This window comes from Eutrigla gurnardus (genome assembly GCF_963514095.1).
Source record: "Eutrigla gurnardus genome assembly, chromosome: 7".
In the NCBI taxonomy this organism is placed as follows: domain Eukaryota; kingdom Metazoa; phylum Chordata; class Actinopteri; order Perciformes; family Triglidae; genus Eutrigla; species Eutrigla gurnardus.
The window spans coordinates 17578453-17603064 of record NC_139921.1 but is presented as its reverse complement, the minus strand read 5'-3'; the positions used below and the strand labels follow the sequence as shown (position 1 = coordinate 17603064).

Below are 24612 nucleotides of genomic sequence, written 5' to 3'. Positions count from 1 at the left end.
TAGTCTCATTACATCCATTTTTAGTTTTACCACATGAACAAGCTGCCATGTCTTTACAGTAAGCAAAACCAGGCTGAATAGCAGGAAACAAGCACATTTCCTCATCTCAGTGTATCAACTGCTGCTTTTTGGATATTGATTAAAGTTTGCCTAAAATTTTCTGCATGTGTCAGCAAGTGTCATTAGTACATAGAATATGATGAAAATTGCCATAATGGTCCCTTAGCACATTTAAAAAAGAAAAAAGTCCAATTATAGATTTGATTTCTTTATTATAATTTTCATATTCATTACAATATCCAATTTCCTGTCTAGTAGTACAAGGTCAGTAAGAATTATTACAAAAGTTCTAGTAAAGAAAGTACAGTATGTACCTTTTCCGACTACATAGCAGCCAGTTAGACAATAATTGCCCATTAGCGATGTGGTTCAGGGTCATTTGCACAAACAAACTGCATTGTTTCACATGTCTTAAAACTGACGGTTAGAAAGGTTGCAGCAAAAATGAGCCATTTATTGCAAAGAGATGCGAGTGTGGCAAAGTCTTGCAAACTAGGGAAAGATATACACCTTAAAAATCAATTTGATGAATGAATAAAATGAGATCTTAACGAGAATCATTTTCATTCTTCAGGTTTTTACTCATAGCGGAATCCCTTTAAAACAAAAAAACAACAACACTTGGCAAAGAGGCAATATTGCTAGTTTAGCTCACAATATGAACTGGGAACCTGATGCAGAACAGGTCTTGTTGTTGGTCGTCTCTCAGTTCCCACTCCACGACCAACTTTATCTAGAAAAGCAGAAGAGAGTCTGTAAATGTGTGCTTAAAAAAGATGTTTTGAGGAAGTGAAAGATGCAACTAGTAGAGCAAAAAGGACATCAGCTTTTCTGATTTGGTTACATTTAAAGAAGAAAGCTTTGAAAAGGATTGTTGCTAATGTTAAATGTACTTACTGAAGGATACTCTGACTTCACTGGAAGAGCGTTCAGATAGTGATAATTCTGCTGCTTCTGGATGGGACACTGGATTCCAGACTTGCAACCATCTTCAATGGGAATGGGGAAAGGGACGGGAACTCCAGCAATAATACCATGAACCACTGCTTTGCTTGTCTGGCTCACCACATCTACAGAAGAGAAAAGCATGATGGACCAAAACATAAAAACACTTAATTTGAAGTTATGTTGACTGTTGGGAGAAGCATCGCTGAATGATAAAGCCCCCATACCACTGTTGAAGGTCACATTGACACTGTAGGACTGTCCTTTCTTCAGCTGGCATGGTTGACTGGCACAAGGGCTAATGTTCACTGTGACCACTTTTCCAGAATGGGAGCCTAAAGAGAAACGCAGGAAAATAATTTCAACGTTTGCGTGTATTGCCACCTTGTCACACATCATTGTGGTGTTAAAATGTGTTCCCCTTTCATTAGAAGGGACCATCACACTACAAAAGTCAACTGGCTGGAGAAAGTGAAAGAGAATGGTTAAAAACACGCTTTAATTTCAGAACCTGCCCAAGTATTCATGGTACTTTCCCGCCCCTCTAATCCTCTTGATCCCATAACTTTATAGAAGCGCTTTACAAAAAAGGGCTTCCAGGTGATTTGCGAGTATCTCTGATCACTCAGGTAACAGACAATTAAAATCACTGAAAAAAACGCAGATGAGTTTGATAGTTTGCATATAATATATATTATGTTCAGGACTGGTTATATATATATATATATATATATATATATATATATATGGGGCATATGTAGATCCAGGCATGAAACAAATCAACAATTTCGTCAATAAATCAAAAAGGTGAAGGACTATGGGTTGGATAAAACAAGCAATGTGAAGACCGTGTTCTGGGGACATGATAAACATTTGATGTAGTGTCAAGACGGTGAGCTAATGCTACATTTAACTTCCTCATGACTTAAAATTAACTGTAATGAGCCAAGTGGAACTTACCGCAGTCAATGAATTTGACTGGCTCCGCACAGGTGAAGCCCATTAGGCAAAACAAAACCACTAAACCAGTTCGGACATCCATGTTTACTTCCGTGTGACCCTAAAACAGAGAAATAATCATTACGCAACTTAAAACAAACTTTCATCCGAGCAGTCTGACTTCGAACAGCTGGCAAAAGTGTTAAATCAGATCGCGTCTTGTTCGTTTCCCCCCCATTTGTCCCGAGTGTAACACAACAAAGAACACATTGTCTCCCTCTACTTGGCACGATAGATGACGAGACGAACACAACCGTCTCATGATAAGCATAGTAGAAGAATGAACAACAAGCCCTTAAACAAACTGTACCTCTGAAGAGCTTCCGCCAGTTTCGGTGAGCGCAGTGAACGCAATAACCTAGCCTAGCACCTTTTATTTCCTTGTATCACGAGCTCGAAGTAACGCCTAGTTATTAGCACGCCGTGTTTTTTTCGCCCGCGATTCAGCCTGTCAGGAAACCTCTAGGCGTAAAGACTCCCACTCCTGCGCTATAATCGGCAGGTAAAAACCCCAGTCAGGACATGAACTCAGTCATCTGTAATCTAAAGCTCAATATACACATTTGGTTGGTGAATTGTGTTGGGGCAGGCATGTATTTTGGGAGAACTGTGCCTTTGAGGCAGAGCAAAGGATAACAAAAACCTCAAGTTATGACCCAATACGTTGTAATTGGCAGGCAAACTGACGTATCAAATTGCCGCATTGTATCAATATGGGCGTATCTATTAAATAGACCAAGCATTTCAGCCAATAAAATAGCGATCTGCCTCTCGTCGATGGTTGGGGGGTGGACCTTAGCAACATTTGTTATGAAAGATGTCATTTGTCGGAGGAGCTATGATAAAGTCTTCGAAAGTGTTGAGCCTGGCCAGGTAACGCCTATTTGTCTTATATCGTAGAAATCATTTGGGATTATAACCGCTAAACAAATAACTGTTATTTGTTTGCCGTGAAGTTAGCAAGCTAGCCTTCAACGCTAGCGTTAGGTAACTAACGTTAGCTGACGTTAGCTCGAGAGCTAGTGGCTTAACATGTCCTTCTGCTGCCCTGCGAGATGATCTTAAGGTGGCGTTATTTTTGTTTTTGCAGGGCTACTCTGTCCAACCACATTGTGAACCAACAGTTACATCGACTTCCTCAAAACCCCCTGGCCCTTAACACAGCGGGGCTTCGGCGCTCCAGCAGCGCCTCAACCCAGCAGAAGCCAGCTGTGTCAGATCCGGCTGAAGATAAAGTACAACTCACTGAGTCATGTGTGAAGGTCAGTAGAAACCGATGATTAAGCATCACACCCTTCTCCTGTCTGAAAATAGACTGGTTTGTGGTTTTGATACATATTTGGGAAGTCGAGGTAATGTAGTGTTTGACTTCGATGACGTATGTGTCAAACCTCAAACATTTAATTAATCCGAGCCAGAGCTGACAGTGGAGCAGCTAACCCTGGAATTGGATTAGTTGAAGGGTGTATTGTTATTTGTCAAAATGATGGATGTCTGAAATAGTTGTGGGCATTCATGCAGGTGAGGTGCTGTGTTGAATTGTTATTGTGTGGACCTAATTCCTCATGCATTTACACAGAGATTAGGGGAAATCACAGAGAAGGGCGAGTATCTGAGGATACATGTGGAGGGAGGAGGCTGCTCCGGGTTCCAGTACAAGTTCTCCGTTGATGGTAACAGGAATGAAGATGACAGGTAACTGCCACTCATTCAGCCTTGAAGTCATTGTTGTACGCTGGCCTCATTGTTTCTGTGTTGTCTATTAACCCAATCAACTCTGTTTCCCTCCTTCATCCACGCTGCTCTGCTTTCAGGGTGTTTGAGCAGGGAGGAGTGGGCATTGTTGTTGACCAGGACAGCCTGGAGTTTGTAAAAGGAGCCACCGTGGACTTCAGCCAGGAGCTGATCCGCTCCGCCTTCCTCGTGCTCAAGAATCCTCAAGCCGATCACGGTTGCTCCTGTGGAAGCTCCTTCTCTGTCAAATTATAACCCTGCGTCAATGTTACTTACAGTAGTTGTCAATAACGTGATTAATAAAATATTACAGATAATATACATATACATTATAACTACTGGCTTTTAGGTGTGAAACTATTGAACTTAATGAAATGTTGTGGGTTCCGAGTAATTATTGTGCTATTTTGCAGATAGTGACAATCAATGCCCATCGACAGCTGAGTTATCCAACTGTAATCTCTCACGTATCCAAACAAAACAATGGCTCAATTAGTGTGTTTGAGAATGCTGTGCTTAGATTTCTCTTATTATGTGTGAAATATGTAAATAGGCCATATGTATGATTGCAAAGAGCTGTTATATTTCTTTTATTTAAAATAAAATTGCATGAATTTGAGATATTTAAATCTTCAGGCATGTTTGTTTATTATATGCAAGTTGGTGTTACTTGTGTCTATTTATTGATGATTGATAAAAAAAAAAAGGTGATTGTTTCATAAGTATTATTAATTTGTCGAGATATTGGTCAGTGAATACATATCACTCAAAGTTGTGGTTGCCTTTTTTTTTATTAAAGTGTTATTTAAGAAACATCTCACAAAAAAATATACAAAAAGAATATATACAAATGATATTTACACTGGTATAATGTAAATCAAAATATGCAGCAACTATTTTTTGTATAGTTAGTCTTAATACAAGGAGCAAAATGTTTTGCCTTATTCATATTTTCTGTAAAACATTCCATTTAAGCATTATATCCGATAACACAAAACAATAACTTACTGTTGGAAAAAAAGTCACACCATTCATATTCATGAAATATGCGACAATAATACGTCATAGCAGCACACTGAAAAGTGAGAAAGAATTGCAACTGTGTATTGAAACTTGAATTTACAGCTGTTCTTTTTTTTTTTTTCGTTTGTTTTCTGAGGAAATAGGTTCAGACAGATTGTCTTCCAGTAAGCCATGCACACCCCACTAACCACAAACAAATCCTCGAAAACGAGTATGCACACGTTTAACATGTCATGAGGGGAACACTGCCGAGGGAGGTTAGAGGTCAACCAGTCAACAACACGACCACAGAAACAAACTGGAAATGAACCATCAGGGTAACACAGTGACCAGGTCAGGTGTACAGTGCATAGTATGCTTTGGCATGCTGACATCCAGAACATAACAGTGGATGTTACATTCAGGAGGAAGGCCACAGGATTTGGAATCACCAGTAAAAATAGGACACACAAAATGACCACATGATCCAAAAAGTAAAACCAACGTAATACAAAAAGAATCCAAACCCACATCAATTAAACCCTCGGATTAAGGCTAATTCAGTTTGCTACATGTTTAAAAAAAAATGGCATTGTCAGTAACATAATTTCATAGGCCTGCCAAGTGGCAAAACTGCCATTTGAGACATGTACACAGATAGGCTCATTCTTAAAAAAAAATCCATCATTGAAATTATATGCACATACTGTATTAGACAGATGTTTTTCCTTTTTTTTTGTTGTTTTTTTTAAGGATAATGTGATATAGTGAGAGCAGGGGCTGTATGCCCTATGCCTGTGTTCACAATCAGGACTGTGATGAAAATGAACCTTTCACAAATGCATGCACCTAGTTTTGAGGCATTAAGTCAAATCGCCACTCATTTACAAGCTGCCAGGTCTGTCCTCCTCCTCCTCCTCCTCCTCCTCCTCCTCCTCTTTGTTTAAATGCAGCCTTTAGCAGAATCTTCTTCTCTGGAGAGCCATGCTGGGATACTTTCTGAGGCAGGAGGGACCTCAGTGAGGGGCATGGACACATCGCCACACAAAAACGCTGGAAAGGACATGAAGGAAAGGATGCGTAAGTTAATATTTCATTACAATTTAATAAGTCAACTATGTTGTCATTTGGAGCCTCAGACATACCTCCTGTCGTCTCCACCGACACTAACGACGAAGCGATCTCCGTTCGTGAAGCGCACATTAGTCAGGTGAGCGGAATGACCCAGAAATCGTTTGTGTTTGGCCTGAAAACATCACGTATGCATCACCCAGGTGGCATCTTTAAAATTACAGCTTGTGTAACAACATAGACAGACAGACACATTTTTACAGTCGAGAGATAAATCATGGAAGGTGACATTTCCAGTTAAAACACCGTCATGTAGTCATCTTATGCAGAATCACTTCATCTCCATCCCACAATTTTAGCTAAACTAGTGCTAAGAATGCTTGAAATATGTTTCTGTTTGTAGAAAAGCGGGACAATTCTCCACACAGTGGCTTTATCATTTCAGCATATTTCTTAAATACATTTTAAAAACTTAAATCATAGTGTTAATCTGAATTAATCGCCGGCAAATAACAAATAGCAATAATAGCATTATGCTATCATACTTACAAACTTCTCCGGACATGGAAAGTCAAACAGCTTCACCATTCCAAAGTCATCGCCCGTGACGATGTTAAGGCCCGAGTGGGACACACAGGCACAGGTGACGTCTGCTTTGTCGGTGTTGCGGGACCAGATGCCGATGACCTCGTCTCCAAGGACGCTGGATACGGACGGAGAGACAGAGGACTTATATTTTTGGTAGTTACTTTTCCAACATGCATGTGTCAGTCTTAACACGCTGACTCTCACCTTGTCCAGGAGGCCCAGGTGATCCTGTCAATATGGGTCTGCTCTGTGACCTGCTTCCCAGACGGCACCTCGTACACCAGTCGTTTATAAGCACCTGTGGAGATCTGTTTCAAGGCATTGGAGGTTAGGGATCATACAGACCGACAGCTATCTGAGACAAACGCGCCCTCTCACTGCAAAGCTGATGGACCCTCTCGAAGTCTCTACCTGGACGTAAGTGCTGTCGGCAGAGAAGTCCATCTGCATCACAAAGCTGGGGATGTCCCTGCAGCAGTTGATGCGGTTCAGCTGGGGGCCAAGGGTCAGGTCGTAGAAGTCGACTGCACTCTCTGTAGAGCCTACGGCCAGGTAACAGGAGTTTGGACTGAACCTGTAAGAAGTACATGCAGTTTTACAAAAGTATGTCTGGTCTGTCAGATTTACTTTGTAGTGCCTAAGAGGAGGTTTGAACCGTTATCTTCTCCAAAAACTGATTTATCTGACCTGCTTTCCTGGACCCACTTGGGTCATATTGATGACTGTTCTTTTACTATATAGATGTGGCTGAAACCCAGTTTTTTTGTTAAATGCCTTGACAAAGGCTTATAGTGTTCAAACATCTCTTTAAATGATTTAGCCACTATAATAAAGGTTTTAAAATATGTTCTGCCTGGACTGCCTTCCTGTACCTTGTGCAAAGTAACTATTCATCATTACCTAATATCCTGGATGGGAGAACGCCGGTCCCTTTTTTTGCCCCAGATTTTGAGCGAGGCGACCAGCAGGATGATGAACTCTCCGTTCTTCATGCCGATGGCCACCATGTCTCCTTCAGGACTGTAGCTGATGGTGCGCGCTGGGTGGCCCAAATTCACCTTATTCAGCATCTTCTGTTTCCCCACAAGGCCGAGCAAGATCAGCACACACTTGTTATTTATTTCATTTTATGAATGGACATCCAATAACAAAAGTTACATCGTGATAGAATGATGGAGGTATGGGAGTACTTAGGAGAATTGGTTCTGAGGGAATGGGGGTAACATGTCTGACCTTCTCCGGGATGTCCCACAGACGAACGGTGCCGTCCTCTGCTGCAGACAGGAACACGTCTCTGGAGGGATGAGCGCCCAAGCCCCAGATGGGTCCGTCCATGTGTCCGTTCACCAAGATGTTGCACGCTGCATTCTTCTCTCCGACTTCAATTATCTCTGCATTCCTGGTCCCCACGAGGATTTTACCCTGACACAAATCAGCCAAACGTGTGAAGTTACACATGATAGCTTTAGCAATCGGCTGGGTTTAATTAATCGACTGCAATGTGGTTGTAACCTACCTTCCCTCTGCACACAGAGCGAACACAGTCTATGATCTGTCCGGTTTCTAATCTAAATGCTCTGCAGCGTTTCAGCTCCTGGTCCCAGAGCTTCAGAGCGCCTCCCTCTTTTGACCTGACATGACATTCACCGCTTTAAATAATAAAAATGCTTTTTCCCCACACATATGTACAAAAATCAATCAGATTAATACAAAAAACGAATAATAAAAAGCAAAGGGATGTTTTGTATTATCAGAGCCATGCAGCCCTGCTACATAGTGTGAGCTCACTGATGTGTAATATGGTGCATGAATGTAAAAGAGCAGCACTTACGGTCTTTCCTTGCCCCCGGTTACAATGAGGCCATCTCTCAGTGTGGTGTACATTGTGAACACAGGGCCCGTATGAGCTTTGGCCACAATTCTCACTAGAATGTGTTCCTTCCACACACACACATCCCCACTTATGGTACCTGTAAATGTCAAGTTATTCTGAAAAGAAAACAAATCTGCACTAATCTAGTGGCCTACGAGAGCAGAGCAAGCAATGCAAAAACAATTCACAGCACATTTAAGCAGACAGGTTTGGGTTTAGATGAGCTTTTAGCAGATTGAAGTTATGAGGTCAAATGTAATATGTAGTAAAAAGATTTTGAATATTTCATATATATTGGTTGAAAGTCACTTACAGCTCCAAATGCTACAGACAGCATGGTCTGCATCCGGGCATCCTCTATAGAACTCAGCACACCTTTTTTGCTGAGTAAAGCTCGACCAGCTAACGTCCAGAAACGCACATGCTTGATCCCCACAGAGACAAAGTGTGTGTCGGAGTCGGGACGAAATTCAGCCACAAAGATCCTCTGGGTGTGACCGACCCGAGTGGCCACTTTGGCACCTAAAAAAGTAAGAGTGCAATGAAAGCCTCTCAATTGTGGTGGGACGTTCTTATCCCTAGAATTAGGTCGAAGTGTAACGGAAGATTCTTTTCGTTTTACCTTCCTGCCACTTCCAGATGGTGACAGTGTGTTCGGGGTCCAGGCCCACAGACAGCAGGAGTTTTCCTGTGGCACTAAAGCTGACGGAGCAAACCCCACCAGCGTGGAAACAACGTAGCACCGACAGCGTCTGCTTGGTCATGGCGTCCCACACATGGATAGATGGAGATGTGGCTGTGGGACAGAGAATTATTATGTAAAATGAACTGCTATTATTGCACTTCTTTCTTTATTGCGTCCGACTTACGTCACGTGTAAACCCTCTGCCAAAATATTGAATTATTGGGTTTTTCCAAATTCCTTAATCAAATTTAATAAAACCCTAAAACTAAAAAAGGTATAGGCTATAGTTTAGGTTTTGAAATTTTATTAAGTCAATAATTTGAAGCAAAAATGCTTTAATTGAGGTAAGGACTACACATCAAGTGGCCACTAGATGGCATTAATGTGAGGAATATAATGAGTTGAACCATGGAGATCCCCCCCTTCCTCCCCAATAGTTACTAATGCCTCGTTTTGGAATAGTCCTTACCTGACATGTCACCAGTATCACCTGAAAAGAAGGAAAATCTGATTAATTGACAGAACTGATAAATTGTTTGAGAATTGTTTGAGGCTTGTAAATATTTTGGCAGAAAATGATGTGCAAATCTAAAAGTTATATCAAATGTATTCTGTAAATTGTGCTATTACAACCAATTTCTGTTCATGTGTGTCTTTCTATGAGAAATGCTGCATGTGGTACTGTCCCACATCTATTCATGTAGATAAAAATGGTAGTGTTGCTCTATAACACAGATAGGCTTGTAGGAGGGGGATGGCTGGCTGTCATGCCTGATAATAACTCCCCTGCACAATGCAAACACAGGATACGGTGGAGAGAAATGAGGCGGCTGGTGACACAGGAGGTCAACGTCTCACAAACATACCTACTTGGCCAGTTGCCACCACGTTGGGGAATTTGGGATGTTGATTGATTGTCAGGCACAGAATGTCGTCACTGTGTTCTATGTAGAAACTTTGGCAGGCTGTAAAAACACACACAGACACACTTGTATATTTGCTATACATGGAGTTGATCAGTAACACTGCATCTTCTAAATCCTTACAGGTCGTCAAGTTGAGCACGATGCCGACCGAGGCCGTGTGGTAGATGATGTCCGCCCCCTCGTTCAGGTAGTGCACGTTATTGCGGCAGTCATTGCCACGGTAACCGAACACCAGGTCCAACACCAGGTCCTGCGGGGGAGTAAGAAAAATACGGGCAGAAAGTCAGAAAGGTCATCACCATGGCAACGAAGATGTTCAGAGACAGCACGTCATTATTCGATTAAACAATCATCAGGTTCCCCGCAGTGGCTGTCTGGGCAGAGTAAGCACACACGGCATCTTCGGATGGAATAATCTGTTGCTGCTGCTCCAAAGACAAGAATGGTCCTCAAGACTCCTTCTGTTTACATAAAGCTCCCTGTGAATTTACATGTGTGTGTCAGTTCCTTGTTACCTCGATGGGCCTCTTCTTTTTGCCGACGTTGTTGGTCTGCAGCTTCTCCGGCTGTGGCAGCGCTCTGCTGACAGGAGGCCTGAAACCGACAGCTGGGATAAGAGGCATGGCGCAGAGCTGCTTGGCATGCTGATGGTAATGATGATGTCAATTATGATGATATTACACTGTTTGCTACTCTGACTGTTAATGCAAAAACACTCCATGAACATCTGCTCACATGTGCACACAAATAGGTGATGTTTTATCGCAAAAGAAAATAACTAAAATGGAAGTAGAAGGATTTCTTTATTGATTTTTTCTTCTGGTATCAAGTGTGTACCAAGTTTTTATTACCAGCAAAGCAATAAGAGGACTGGGGAAAGGAATGGGAAACATTTCAGTAGTGAAATGCTAAGAATCATTCACTTTAAAAATAAAATAAAATGGGAAATATGAAATATCTCTATGACACAACTGGAGCATTGCCTCCCTGTTATCCCCACAAATCTTGCGGCCATCAGTCAATACAATGTAATTAAAAAACATATGTTTTTATATATGTCAGGACAGGGAAAATATAGTTTCACTTATTAAGTCAGCGAAATAACAGCTTTCAAAAGTTTCTTTGTAAGAAAATGTGTCTAAAAAAACACATTAATATGAAGAAAAACCCCACTATTAATAATGCAAAGACTGTAATTACAAACTGTAACCATGAGCTTCTTTAACAGTCAAGGAAGGGCGTGAAAAGAGAAACGCTATCAAGTGTCTATAAGACAGACGACAAGACACCATTCGCTTCATATTTATCCTACATGAGGCCAAACGTGTGTGTGTCATCTATAGAGTAATCAGATAACCAGAACGTAAGCAGCTTACCTTGACCCTCTTCATGGCAGCAATAATAAAAGAAAAGTCTGAATTAGAAAAATGTTTCTTACAGCGTTCACTGCTGCCCGACGAAACACAACACCTCAGCCACTGAGGACATAGAATACAGGAGTCAGCACCATTGTGTAGCCATGACAACTAAAGTCCATTTCCATGACAACTGCTTCCGAGACAAAGCTGCGTGGATGTTTGCATCGTTGTCACAAAAAAAAAAAAGGAACTGGAAAACAATGAACCCGAAGCACCCAAAGTGTGAGACATAAGAGAGGATTTCTACCGATGTGTCCATTTCTAATCTTCCTTCTGGTTTGATGTGTGAAAGTAATCCACCTTCATCAGAGTCACTGACTATTAAAAAGATTCAAATTCAGATATTATTCTACCGACTACTTAAAATGATTAATGCAAATGAAAATCAAACCCAATTTGTCCTGCGGACAGAACAGCAGCTCATTAACAAAGTGAATTAACACCCAATAGAGCGTCAAACACTGAAAAATGAATTACTAAACTGCTCCGTTTGGTACTGAGGAGACCTCAGGGAATTCTATTTAAAACGTCAAGAAGTTAATGATAACTCCTGATACTGTCTTGAGTCATAATTTACCTTTTCTCTGTAATTCTAAACACTATGCACACTGCTTTATCTTTTGTCCAAAACCAACATACACGAACACAGGAGCTTACCTGACCACCCCTTGTCTTCAAGCAGAATTAAAGAACGAAGCAGGATAATGACAGATGGACAGCCATTAAAGGAAAGAAGAAGAGCAGAAAAGGCTGAGTTATTTCAAAATGGCAGGGACAGGACAGGAATTTCACGAAAGGAAAAGAAAAGATATGTTGTCCCAAGAAGGCAAGTTTGGCTTCATGTTTCATGCAGAAGCCTTATTTTGTGTGCTATGCTCTTTCCTCATTCCTAAAAGTTCTCTCTGTCCTCCTGAGCATCTGTAAAGCTTCAAGAACAGATACCTTTCGTCCACAGAGGGCTCTTTCAGCTGCAAGTGGGGCTTCACACCCGTCATGGGTCGCATGTTGGTGGATAAGGCCTTAATGGTGTAGTTGATCTCGTTCTCCCTCGTCACATCGCTGTCATAACCTGGTGAAAGGCGGGAACGGTGGAGATTTTAGCGAAGAGAAATATTTAATAAATCCAAAAACCTCAAAAGGAAGCTCCTCTCTCACCTCCGTCATCCTCACTTTCGATGTCTGACTCCTCGCTGTCGCACTGTTTGAATTCCCGGTGGCCCTCGGGCTCATGGGCCCAGATCATGAGGCACGTGTCGCCCCCGCCGACCGTCACCAGGAGGCTGTCGTCATGGGTCCATCGCACATTGGTAACATGTGTGCTGTGAGCCACGTAGCGTTTGAACTTTGCATACTTCCCCTGGGGAAGGGGGGGGGGACAACATTTATTCAACACTTTTGACATTAACACAGAAATGAACGCAACATTTGCATAAACCTAAGCCGTATGTCATGAGGCGTTCAACACATGATACCTTCACGGGGTATCTGAAGAGCTTGACGTATCCTAAGTCGTCTCCCGTCGCGAGCACCTTCTTGTCGTTGCTAAGGCATGCGGCGGTCACCTCGGTGACCTCGTTGATCAAAGGCCAGATACCCTCGACGGACGTTCCCAGGACACACGTCCACGTGCTCCAGTCGATCTTCTCCACCTGAGTCGAGTGGGTAAGTAAGTGAAGATTCATTTCTATAGCACTTTTTAAAAGTGAATAATAAGATAACGAAGAGCATAACGATGGCCGAAACGCAAAACCTCCTATCTGAAATGTATTATTTATCTTTTTCTTGAGAAAACTAGACTGTTTTTTTCTTGCATAATGCTATTTGTTAAGGATACCCAAAGCATAATACACTGTTTACACTGTTTTGTGTTAACAATACTGACTAGGTATTGTTAACCTTCCTTGTTCTCATCATCCAAAGTGAAATCCGCCAATCAGAAAATTGCTTTTCGGCCATCGATAATACCGCCTCAGCCTGTCAATAATAATCCCGTGATCAAGTGTCCAAGAGAAGAGTGAAATGCATGGAAAGGAAAGAGGAAAGCGGCGAGGCGAGACAAAGTGAGCATTGGCAGGAGAGGACATCGCTCCGGCGAGACGCGACCTAGCAGCATCTATCATCTCTGACCCTTATTTTCTGAATGCTTCCCTTCGCTGTGTGTCTTGCAAGGTGTCTGAATGTCACGCTGTATAGAGGGAAACCTTAACACTATCCCACTTCCACTGCCAAAATTAGAAAAATACTGGTGAAAATGGGGCCGTGCTGCCCTTCCTCGAGCCTTTTTGAAAGAAGTTGTGGGCCAAAACCCTCCATCCCTGCTTACCTCTGTAGCTGGGATGGTCTGCCTCTTGCCGCGAGGAGCCTCAAAGAAAAACTGCTCCTTAGCACCTGTGTTGACTTGGAGTAGTTTCCCTGTGGATGGAATGAAGAGCCCAGTGGGCCGTTACATGTGTTCGTTAGCATTTCGTTAGCATTTGCATCTCGATTTACAGAGGTAATAGTATCCGGGGAGCGTGTTTACCTCTCTTGTCCCAGTCCAGATGGGTTATGTAGTTGAGGCATCCTTTGCACACCCCGACCCGTTTGCTGCTCATCACATTGTAAATATCCACAAAAGTGTCCCCGGATGCTACTGCGAGGTACTTCCCTGCCCCTGAGCAAACACAAGAGAGAGTTTCAGACATAAACATTATACCTGCCAAACACTTTAGCATTTAGCTAACGTGAGCATGTGCCCAAGTATAAATATAGATAAAATAGGCACTAAGAACATAGAAACTAGCCAGGCAGCTAATTGCAACATGTTTCCAGAAAGCTTGAAATGCTAATATTTAGCATGTTATATTTCCTCACATTTCTGCAATCAATGGTTCCCCCTGGTTTTGTGTGTTATTAATGACCCACTTGGAAAGCCTACTCCATCACTGTTTATATGGATTCCTAAGAAGACTTTCACCGTACAGAAACTCACACACTGCTCCACACAGGGACTTCTACTCTAAGATGTAGGCTGTCAGGGACTCGTGGGTGTTGGGTTAAGAAACAGGATCCCTTGCATTATGGACTAAGGTTAAGTGTTGAAAGAGAGTTTAGTTTCTTGCGCTCACTGTATCCGCCACTGTTTCTCATTCCCCTATTGCTGCCTTTCTGTCTGGCCTTATTATAGAAAGTCATTAATATGGGTCAGGCCCGCAGCTATATCTCCCCGAAACACAGCAGAAGGAAAAGCTGTATACTTGTTGAACTTCGGCATCCTACATACACTCAGATGCTTTGAAGGGCACAGACATTTCAGAGGCCGAGTTACATCTCAGACAGGATTCAATGGGAGTTCTGCATGGGTGAAGAAATGAGGAGGTGATCGACGGACCTGGGGAGAATCTGATATCGGAGATGATGTCCTTGCGGTGGTGGAAGGACACCAGGTCCTCCAGGGTGTCTGCGTTCACAATGAGAAAGCTGCCATCATTCAGGCCCACCGCCAAAGCTTTGCCGTCAGGGGAAAAGCAGCAGCAACGGCCGCCTGTGGAGAACCACGTGTCTGTTAAAGCCCGGGGCCCGGTGCACTTCCTGTCACAAAATACATTCATCTGTGAGCGTTTGAGGAGTGACTCACCTTTTCTGAGTTTGCGTACAGCCAGCATGCAGTGGCTGGGTGAAAGGTCCCATATGCGCAGGGTTTTGTCATCGCTGACGGTGGCGCAGAGAGGGAGATGGGGGTGAGTGGCCAGACCCCACACTTCACCTTCCATGTGACCCTGCAGACACAGACAACAGAGTGATTATTTAATGCGTTGCTGGTTGACTCACCCGTAGGTACTATATAAATGAGAAAGAACGTTCTCAGTATGGTTACGTTACTTACATATATATTAGTAAAATAATTCTGCAGGACTATTTCAGGCAGTTTAATAAAAATACATTATATCAGTTAACTAATCATGCTAAGTTTGTTAAAATAATGATGGGTAATTTAAATGACTATTAAATAAGTGTGTTTGTTTGTTATTTGTATATTTGTTATTTATTCACTTTGAATTATTTCTGTGTAACTTCATGTGTCCATATAAATAATTTAATTTGCTTTAAATTATTTCCCTGTAAATAAGTCTATATACCTACAACAAGAAGAACAAGAAAGTCAAAGGTTTCTTAAAACGGCAACAACATCTACTTAATAATCTTTATATGTTCCTCCTTCAGCAGTGGGCGTCAATTAACCATATGATTATCTTTCATACAATTCTAACTATTTATTTGTATAATTATCTCTGATATTTCCACCGGATACTTACATAGTCATCGTCTTTTGACAAGATAACATTTGAATGAGGACAAACTTTGGTTCTCTCAATCGATCCTATCCCTCAGATTGTGCTCGTGAATATTAAAGAATTTGAAAAGGGCGATCAATAGCATTCGTTCTGTCTCCCTCCACTCAGGGGAAATGCTGGAGGACCACTTAACCAAATTAACATTCTCCCTTTGAGCAGCAATAATTCATCTCCGTTTAAAGCCCCATCTTTGGAGATTCTGAGTTGCTGTGTAAAATAGGCCCTATGAGTGTTAGAATCATACTGAAGGGCAACAGAACGGATGTGCTTCTGTTACTGCTGACAGTTTCCTTGTTGTTAGTTAAAGGCAAAGGTTTCACAATATATGCCATTAGCCGATTCCCTCCAATGTAGTACAAATTACCCTTCACTGCATCTTCAACCTTTTTTATTTTACCTGGACCAGCAGAGTGATGGGGCCACTCTTGTCCACTTCCAAGATCTCTCCGTTCTTAGTCCCCACCAGGATGTGGCCGTGGCCCAGAGATATGGCACGTATGGAGGGGTTGTCCTCCAAGAGCAACCCTGTAGAGTCAATGAATGACAGAGACCTTAGCTTGAACCAGGAGGTAATCTTCATCTCAGCTAAAAGCACCGAATGCTTTAACTGGATTTGCATCGGATGGTTGCATTATATCTCTGGAAAGGAAAAACAACGATCCAAGGACAGTGGAGGACGCCTGAGAACAGGATGAGATTTTTACCTTTAGAGCCTGGAGCTAGAACTGCTCGCTTAATAGCGTAGGTCTTGAGGCATCTCTCGAAGGTGTCGTCCCACAGAGCAACTATACCGTCCTTTCCTCCAGTCACAAACCCCTATAGGGACAATATATTGGCACATTTAAAGCTGTAATGGACAAACAGGGAGAACAATATACTCCTAATCTAAAGTTCATCGTTGATTTTATTCTGAGAAAAATGGTCAGTGAGCCTTTTTCACCGTGGTACCTTTTCTAGAGCGTGCACACTGAAAACAGGGCCATCGTGAGCCTTGACAGTCTTCATCAGGAACATGTCCCTCCAGATGCAAATGTCCCCCGTGCATGTGCCCGAAAACACCATCTCCTCCGACCAGCCGTACACGGCACACATCATAGTCTCCGTCTTCCCCATGTTCCCCTTGCGCCCAATTAGACCACCGCCTGAGCGGGAAACGGAAAGTCAACAGTCAGATGTGTCAGAGTTGAGTATTGATTGTTAGATTCTCAAAAAAAGGGGGGCTCTTACCAGCCTTATGCCAAAACTTCATGTGTTTCACACCAGCGGTGATGAGCTTGTCAGGTAGGTAGGGGTTGATTTTGACAACAAATATCTTGTCCTTGCTCCCCCTGGAAAACAATTACACAAAATATGCATTTAGGAAAAACATAGATATATACTTCTGCTTTGTATATCAGTCTATTCATTGTTTTTTTTGTAAGAAATTGTTGCATATTAATATGTTATTATATTTTATCTAGTCTTACGGCTTTCATTTAATTTGTATCTATTAAAGTTGGAATGACGAACACACTTGAACTGATATATAAAAAGAATTAATCAACTCTGGCTTCAGGCAACACTTCAAGGGCCGAGTACACTGAGGCTTTTTAATCATGGCACAAAAACGCAGAGCTATGACTCACTTTCTGTTTCTATGCGTTTTGAGCCAAACTGAATTGCAAAGTAGACGCAATATAATAATTAATATAATAAATATTCATAATCTATCCCACAGATGCCATGTGTTAGTGTGAGGATTAAAATTGTGAAAAAAAAACAATAATAATAATAATAATAATTTTCTTATTGTAACTGTATTAGTTATATATACTGTAATGTTTTGTATTGTCTCACTCTTAGAAAACTATGTTTCTGTGTCCTTAAAAACATAATAAAATCATAGCACATGAGGCATTGTAGTATTGTAATTTGCCTTTGTTTGCATTGAACAATATCAACACTGAGAATCAGTGGCTGGTGCTGATTATGCAATGGACCGTACCGGTACTTTAAGTTCTCCAATCGCTGATCTCTTGCTAACACCCACTCCTCGTCTCCCAGCTAAAGACTAGACTAGCTAGGCTCCGTCAGGCCCGATTTCCCTCCACCCGCCTCACTGAACTGCCCACCAGGGTCTGCAAAGGAGACTGGTGCAGCTCCAAGCTGTCCCTGAGCTGCAGTGAGAGGCTGGCACACAACAAGCAGGAGAATAACCTGCGATGCTCCGCTCCAAACGAGCCCGGGGGAATTTTCGCTGGAGTAGATACTAAACATGAACATCAAGTGGGATGAGCAACAAAGCAAAAGCAGAGATATTTTTGGACGTGGATGTTTTCCAGTTAGATGTTTCCGGTTCCAGTTTATCATTTTAACTGCTGTGAAATTGAGAATCTGACGTTGTGGACGAATAAACACCTCTCATGCAATGCAGGTCTGGGTAAGGTAATCCACTTGCATCAAATATACAAGCCTCGTGTGTGCACCCCATATCTGGTCACATGGATCGTTTACATCCTAAGCACACAGCAATCATTTGCATCGTCGTCTCCGGCGGAAAAGGAAGTCGGGATTATGTGGCCTCGGAAACTCCAGTCCGTTTTTCTTTATAGTTCATGTCCTTTTAAAGATGATTTTGCAACCCATTTGCTTTTTATGCATCCTTTTCTTGTCAAACTAAATCTGATAAATCAAGCACCCAAACTGGCTATGAGCCCATGGAAGATTTAAGTAATCCTCTTTCATTATGGATCTAGGACCCTCGGGAAAAAACTCCGACCATTCAGACTCCGACTCAGAGTTAAGTGTTGCAGTGGAGCCGACTCGAAAGAAGGTAATTCCCCTTCCTTCTCTCTCCCTCTCTCTATAAATCACACTGTCAGCTCTGCACAGCAAAGTGGCTTCGATTTAACCCTCATCCATAAATGTCCACATTTAAACTAAAAGACCTGAAACAATCCTGATAATTAAAAGGAAGGTTTGTCAAAGCTTTTTGGATGTGGTGTCAGCAAATGCTGCGTGCGGGAAAGGTATACCTGCATATGCGTCAACACTTTCATATAACCGTACTAACCTCATAGCAGAGAGCTTCTCCCCCTTCCTCCAGTCCCACAGCACAATGGTGTGATTGTCATCCAGACCCACTGAGGCCAGCCGCTTGCCATCCGCTGTGGAGGGAAAACCAAAACCATTCAGCACAGCTCCTGCTTTGGTTCAGTGACATTTGTTAGAAACACGAAAGCAGCGCGGTGTGTTTTTATCTATGACAGGTAAATTCCCTGACACCGCCATACAGATCGATGCACCGCCTCTGTCTGGGGCCAGTTAAGCAAAGTGAGAGGAACAGCTCTACCTTGGTGCCGTTGCTTGTTAAGTGGGTGTGAGTTTCTTTTATGCGTGAAATACCGTTTTTGTTCCCCTATGAAAGCAGGACATCTGGAAGAATTTGTGAAAAAATGTGTCTAGAAATAATACAGTCTGACAAAAACAGGGAGTTACCAGAAAAGTCTAGAGCGCACACTCCAAGCTGGTGGAAGCCCCTCAACACAGACATGGGTTTTAACGTCTCTGTGTCCCATATGTGGATGGAGGAATCTCTGCCGACCTGGGTAGAGAAAAGCATCTATATAATTACACAGTCCATTTACATGAGAGAATTTAGAGTCTGATTTAGAGGCACGTTGCTGCTTAAATGTTAAATTTGAGGTTCACAGCTACCTGGCCTGTTGCTACAAAGTCCTTCAGGGGGTGGATAGCCAGACAGAGGATGTCATCATCATGGCCCATGTAGAAACGTTGGGTATTCTGCTGTCTGTTGTATACGACCCCGATGGCAGCTACATGGTAGACTATCTCCCCGGTCTGGGTGTAGAACAGGTTGCTCCTGCAATCATAACCCCTGTAGCTGCAAACAAGAAAGAAGAGAAGAAGACGGGATTATGATTACTACTTGAAATTATGTTTTACACTATTGACCTTTCCAGAGTTCCCCTTGTATGATGCAGCAGAGTGAACCCACCCATGAATGAAGTGCAGCTTCGCCCCGCTCCCTGGTGCTCGCTCTTTCTTCTTCATGGCTGTCGCTCGCTGCTTCTCTTTGCACTGCTCTTTGAGCTGAGGTAGATCTTCTTTATAAACCTGACACAGAAACACAGAAACGTATGAAGCTTCTCTGTTTAGTGACAAATATGAATTTCAGGGATGCAGCTTCTTGACGTCATCACAGACCTGTCTTCGATACGTGAGCTGCGTCTCCTGCTCGATTTCCGAGTCCATCTCGGGTACGTCGGACTGATCAGAGTCGGACTCCTCACTGTTCGAGTCCGCCAAGGTCTCTGCAGGCATGAAACAAGGTTGCGTTACAACTCACCAGTAAAATCCTCCACTTGTTGCCTCTAAATCAGACACATATCTCACTTGCGGACACAGAGACAATTACGACATAGTGTTTAAATAGAAGTGAGGGTCAATCATGTAATAATCCCGTGACAGCTCCTATTTATCAGGCAGTCGTGCATTCACAGGGACACCGCCGAAGACAAATTTATAACAATGCTGATGCAGCAGAGTAAAGTCGTGCCAAGACAAGGCAATAAGCAGAACTGGCAGCTGAGGGCGGCTACTCACAAGATCCATTAGGAAAATTAAAAGGAAAAGCAGTTAGTGTGCGCTTTCATTTCAGAGAGCACAGCTGCTCTGTCTCTGGGAAAAATATGACTTGGGAATGACAATGCAATTATACTTTCCAAGCTCCATGCACTTTTACTGGATTTGTTTTAATTAATGGAATGGCTGTCCTGACCTTTGAAGAGCTAAGAACTGGTAGTTCATGAGCAAAAAAAAGTAGAGGAAGGGGACAATCAAGTGCATTGCTCTCTGGTGGTTTCTGACTGTTGGGAGCATGTAACTGTGTGTAATTAAGACATTCTCTATATAACAGAAGTTTATGTTCCAGACTCCAGACAGATGATATTATTGGAGGAAATGGGTTTAACTAGATGATGGCATATTTTGTTTTACAGGAGAAAAAAACAGATGATTGGATTTGTGTATATGATTAATAGATGTTTGGGGTAATTGTTAGTTTTGTTAAATAGGGACACAACATAACCAGGCTTAAAAAGGGATTTTTCATTTAAATTCACTTTAACAGATATAGTCCCCTAAAAACCTATTAATTGAAAGGAATGTGGCTGCACACTGCAGTATTTGAGGGGGAGACTGACCAGACATCAGACTTTACATCAGGGTTTCGCTACTAAGCCTAATTTCAAAATGAGTCAATATTGCAAATCACTGCATAAAAAGCTACATTCAAATGTCAAACTGTAATATTCCTAATCGGATTGATCAGAAGATAAAATGTAAATCCAGATTTTCCCCCACATTCCAGTTAAATAATAGTATCATCTTACCTTGTGGCGCTATATGCACAGCCTCTTTAGACTTCCTTTCGGGAACAAACTTCCACTGAAACACGGAGTGATCAGCACCACCAATAGTTATGACCCACTGGTAGTCATGTGACCATCTAGCATTGGTTATATGGGCTGAATGACCTAAATACTTTTTAAACTTTGCACCTAAAATCAAGAGGAAAAATATTAGTGACACAGAAGATAACAATATGAGAACTTCTGCATTTAAATCTGCTTAAAAAAATGAAACAATCGGGTCTTCTTTACCTTTTTTTACACATGGATATCGTAAAAGTTTGACTAATCCGTAGTCGTCAGCTGTTACTAAGACTTGATTGTTAAAGTTGGCATCCACAGAGTTAATGTCATTGATATCTGAATACTTGGGCCATATTCCATTAACCTCCGGGCCCAACACACACGTCCACGAAGCCCACTGCACTAGCTTCAGCTCCTCCCTGTTGGTCACCTCCTTCCCACCTCAACAGAAGACAGAAACACGATCTCACAAAGAGACTCTGTGACGGCATCAGAGAACGGGCACGATTCAAATAGTTGTAAATCACTTGGCCTGCACACGTGGACTTACTTGGCATCCTGTAGAAGAGCCTCCTGCCGCTGCCGTCATTGATCTGCAGGTACTTGCTGTCCGTGGACCAGTCCATGTGTGTGATGAAGCTGTTGGATCCGACGCACTCGCCCACCTTCTTGTACCTCTGCACCACACCGTAGATGTCCACTGAATTATCATTCGAGCCAACAGCCAAGTGGGCCCCGTCGGGGGAATACTTCAACTCATGGATGGCTTCCTTCCTGTCCTTGATGTGGACCACCTCTGTCATGTCTCTGGAGGGAAGCAGACAAACGGAGCTTGAACGAGGAGCCAGGATGATGACGCTCTCCATCACTGTAGCCATCGCCGAGGATCAAAATTGGGCCAAATGAGGCCTTTGTATTTTGCGCCCTACCTGACTCTGAGGACGGTGAAGGAGCCATCCTTCATTCCCAGGGCCAGATGAATGCCATCAGTGCTCACGGCTGCGCAGCGGATAGGCTCCTCCATGTTACAGCGAGCTATCAGTGCGTGATCTATAAGGCTCCATATCCTTTAGACAGGGAGAAGTAGGACAGATGAAGAGGCAAGGCAGGGATGAGATTACATAGAGTCAAACCACCATGGCAGGGATGTCATATCTGTCCGGTTATGCATTTGACTCTTGACTGCATACTGACTGTTACAACTGCTCCATTAGTGTAGATTTTAGCAGAGGTTTCAAAAGTAAAGACATTTTATACTCAAAAAGAGAAACTTGTGTTCAAATAGACTCTGGTAAAACTACTGATTGAACTTCTTCTCAACAAAATAAGTTATTTGAACATCATCGTATCGTCACCTGACTGAGCGATCGTCACTTCCTGTCATGGCCAGAGGCTTGGTGGGGTGGACGGCTAGAGCCCACAGCTCCCCCTCACAGTGACCCTGCATGATGAGGAAGGGCTTGTTGCGGTCGTGGACCACCACCTCGAAGATCTCGCTGTCTTGCGTCCCCACCAGGATGTGATCTCCCCGCCAGCATACGCTGCGCACAGACAGCCCTATCAAAGAAAAACACACACACACGCACTTTAAAAATGTGGGAAAATGTTTAAAAAGCGTGTCAACACAAAAGCAGACAGACATTTGCCAACGCTGACACAGGAATTGTAAGATAAAACATGACAGGGGATAATAAAGACAGAAGGTGCAAATAGCCATCTGCGGACTACCCAGGACGGAGATTTGAACAGGAATATACAATGACAGCACATGTCGTCAAGCCGATCTGCCAACTGACTCTGGATAATACAGCAAGAAGAGCATGGAAGAAGCATGTGCTGTATATGAACATGACATCTGTATACAGCGTACAAACTGCAACAGAGCTCAGACTCACTAACAACAAGAGGGACAGCAGAACAAACAGACCGACATGGTTATCAAACGCCGTCTGCAATATTACCCACCTCTGCTATTTTCACCTCTAGCTACTGTTAGGTCCAAGATAATAAATACAAGAGATGGAGAAAATAGGAAACAAGAAGGAAAATGTTAGTAAGGAGAATAGAAATGGCATAAAAGGGTGTTTGTTTTTTTAGTAGAATTCATTCTTCCAGTGGTCGGGAGACCACAGGTTGGCCTGCAACCTTTCTGTACTCAGATTAAAGGAAAAGTGAGGCAGCTTGACATCACCTTTATACCCTTGGTCTGTTTCCCTGAGATCAATGACAGTAATTGGTTTGAAGTTGAGATCCCACAGCCGGACGCAGCCGTCTCGGCCCCCGGTGGCGAAGCCCTCTTCACAGACATTCATGCTGAAAATCCCTGACTGGAGGAAATGACAGGCTGTCAGTGAGGATCTGCACAATAAATGAGCAATGACAGAACCAGCCCCAGCTACAGTTACTGCATAGTGCGGCTGCTTAGCCAAGCATTTGTTTCACAATCACAAACCGGCTACCGTGGCCTCAAGATAACACAGAGCTAGGTATACAGGAGGTGTCATATCTTTTTTTTATTACTAGAAAGCTCTACCGATGACCTCCTTTGAGTCTCTGTAGACAAAGGGAGGCACAATGTTAAGTCCTCAGTGAGACATTTGGTGGTACACAAAGCAGCAATGAACATGTACTGTAGTTATTATCCCCTCCCCCATGCACCCGTCCCCTCACCCAGCTGTTGATCCCATAGATATCATTTAATCCTGTGGAGCAAAAAAGCTGATCCTTTTCTGCTGAGCAGAATCAAATGAAGCCAGCATGCGTGGCTTTGACCCCGGTTACGTTTACCAGATTCCCTCCGAGTTGTATACAGTGCAGCGGGGTGCAGAATCGGCGAAGCACAAAGAGCGTTGATCTTATGAACTCACCCCATGAGCTCCTTGCACCGTCCTCATCAGATTGATCCCCTTCCACACATAGATGTCGCCGTTCAAGGCACCTGAATATGTGACCTCGTCCTTAGCACAGGCAAGGCAGAGGATGGTTTGGAGATCCCCCGTTTTGCCAAAGACACCACGTTTGGGTGTGAGAGCATTACCGCATAAGCTCCAAAACTGCAAACACAAACAGGAAGCATGAAAGAGTGGTATGGTGGCTAATAACCCTCCCGTAATCCCATCCTCAAAAACCCAAATGGACAATTATGGAACATTAGGATGCAACAGAATGAAAACCATCAATAATTTATTGCTCGACAATCACACACACACACATTTAATTTAAAACGCATGCACACACGCAGAGACCTTGAATGAAAGAAAAGTCAAATTTGAATGCTCCTCCTCCTCTTCATGTGATACTGGGGACTCTTGCTGCGGGGGGGGGGGGGGGGTTCAGTGCTGCAAGCACCTGATCAGCATGCACAGACGCAGACACGCAGGCATGCACGCGTACGTGCAGACTCATTACTTATGAACAAGGTCATTGGGATGCACGGACACGGCCTCGTCTGAGGGCGAAATCCATCAAACGGAGGAGTAGAGAGTGAACGAGAGATGCCCTGTCTGCATGGAGATGAGATCCCAGAGAGAACGCTCGAGGAG

At 42.9% G+C, this 24612-nt stretch overlaps 3 protein-coding genes across 7 annotated transcripts in view; 1 reads left to right on the top strand and 2 right to left on the bottom strand.

Moving 5' to 3' along the window:
• Positions 1 to 252: 252 nt before the first annotated feature.
• LOC311016601 (NPC intracellular cholesterol transporter 2-like) lies at positions 253 to 2425 on the bottom strand. Its single transcript, XM_084014401.1, has 5 exons — positions 2315 to 2425; positions 1966 to 2065; positions 1233 to 1340; positions 958 to 1130; positions 253 to 793 (listed from the first exon to the last, which is right to left on the bottom strand). Exons 2-5 carry the CDS (start codon positions 2045 to 2047, stop codon positions 707 to 709), a joined length of 450 nt encoding a protein of 149 aa, XP_083870527.1. The 5' UTR covers positions 2048 to 2065; positions 2315 to 2425; the 3' UTR covers positions 253 to 706.
• A 352-nt stretch (positions 2426 to 2777) lies between these two features.
• On the top strand, positions 2778 to 4361 carry isca2 (iron-sulfur cluster assembly 2). Its single transcript, XM_084013133.1, has 4 exons — positions 2778 to 2877; positions 3095 to 3266; positions 3584 to 3699; positions 3819 to 4361. The coding sequence occupies exons 1-4, from the start codon at positions 2822 to 2824 to the stop codon at positions 3991 to 3993; spliced, it is 519 nt and encodes a 172-aa protein (XP_083869259.1). The 5' UTR covers positions 2778 to 2821; the 3' UTR covers positions 3994 to 4361.
• Positions 4362 to 4520: 159 nt separating this feature from the next.
• Positions 4521 to 24612, bottom strand: part of eml5 (EMAP like 5) — a 31502-nt gene continuing 11410 nt past the window's right edge. Inside the window, exons 5-44 of one of the 5 annotated variants that reach the window (XM_084014188.1) lie at positions 23938 to 24123; positions 23262 to 23397; positions 23036 to 23059; positions 22426 to 22627; positions 22000 to 22137; positions 21621 to 21877; positions 21299 to 21511; positions 21029 to 21196; positions 19842 to 19948; positions 19633 to 19751; positions 19332 to 19518; positions 19113 to 19218; positions 18688 to 18781; positions 16863 to 16963; positions 16584 to 16777; positions 16340 to 16451; positions 16033 to 16160; positions 14918 to 15059; positions 14672 to 14824; positions 13823 to 13954; positions 13625 to 13713; positions 12774 to 12950; positions 12457 to 12658; positions 12244 to 12370; positions 11959 to 11973; positions 10399 to 10477; positions 10004 to 10133; positions 9824 to 9922; positions 9427 to 9447; positions 8895 to 9068; positions 8586 to 8794; positions 8231 to 8388; positions 7916 to 8030; positions 7633 to 7821; positions 7300 to 7472; positions 6811 to 6973; positions 6604 to 6707; positions 6361 to 6514; positions 5886 to 5986; positions 4521 to 5793 (exon numbers count right to left, since the gene is read on the bottom strand). In XM_084014188.1, coding sequence (XP_083870314.1) covers positions 5757 to 5793; positions 5886 to 5986; positions 6361 to 6514; positions 6604 to 6707; positions 6811 to 6973; positions 7300 to 7472; positions 7633 to 7821; positions 7916 to 8030; positions 8231 to 8388; positions 8586 to 8794; positions 8895 to 9068; positions 9427 to 9447; positions 9824 to 9922; positions 10004 to 10133; positions 10399 to 10477; positions 11959 to 11973; positions 12244 to 12370; positions 12457 to 12658; positions 12774 to 12950; positions 13625 to 13713; positions 13823 to 13954; positions 14672 to 14824; positions 14918 to 15059; positions 16033 to 16160; positions 16340 to 16451; positions 16584 to 16777; positions 16863 to 16963; positions 18688 to 18781; positions 19113 to 19218; positions 19332 to 19518; positions 19633 to 19751; positions 19842 to 19948; positions 21029 to 21196; positions 21299 to 21511; positions 21621 to 21877; positions 22000 to 22137; positions 22426 to 22627; positions 23036 to 23059; positions 23262 to 23397; positions 23938 to 24123 — 5415 coding nt within the window. In that variant the 3' untranslated portion in view covers positions 4521 to 5756. Of the gene's footprint in view, positions 5794 to 5885; positions 5987 to 6360; positions 6515 to 6603; positions 6708 to 6810; positions 6974 to 7299; positions 7473 to 7632; positions 7822 to 7915; positions 8031 to 8230; positions 8389 to 8585; positions 8795 to 8894; positions 9069 to 9426; positions 9448 to 9823; positions 9923 to 10003; positions 10134 to 10398; positions 10478 to 11958; positions 11974 to 12243; positions 12371 to 12456; positions 12659 to 12773; positions 12951 to 13624; positions 13714 to 13822; positions 13955 to 14671; positions 15060 to 16032; positions 16161 to 16339; positions 16452 to 16583; positions 16778 to 16862; positions 16964 to 18687; positions 18782 to 19112; positions 19219 to 19331; positions 19519 to 19632; positions 19752 to 19841; positions 19949 to 21028; positions 21197 to 21298; positions 21512 to 21620; positions 21878 to 21999; positions 22138 to 22425; positions 22628 to 23035; positions 23060 to 23261; positions 23398 to 23937; positions 24124 to 24612 lie in introns of all 5 variants that reach the window. The other 4 variants (XM_084014189.1, XM_084014190.1, XM_084014187.1 and 1 more) reach the window with 4 other exon arrangements.

Coding starts and splice junctions, on each gene's coding strand:
- isca2 (XM_084013133.1), top strand. CDS start 2,822: ATGTCATTTGTCGGAGGAGCTATGATAAAGTCTTCGAAAGTGTTGAGC. Junction 2,878..3,094: donor AAAGTGTTGAGCCTGGCCAG/GTAACGCCTATT, acceptor TTGTTTTTGCAG/GGCTACTCTGTCCAACCACA. Junction 3,700..3,818: donor AACAGGAATGAAGATGACAG/GTAACTGCCACT, acceptor CTCTGCTTTCAG/GGTGTTTGAGCAGGGAGGAG.
- LOC311016601 (XM_084014401.1), bottom strand. CDS start 2,047: ATGGATGTCCGAACTGGTTTAGTGGTTTTGTTTTGCCTAATGGGCTTC. Junction 1,131..1,232: donor CAATGTGACCTTCAACAGTG/GTATGGGGGCTT, acceptor TCTCTTCTGTAG/ATGTGGTGAGCCAGACAAGC. Junction 794..957: donor TGAAGTCAGAGTATCCTTCA/GTAAGTACATTT, acceptor CTGCTTTTCTAG/ATAAAGTTGGTCGTGGAGTG.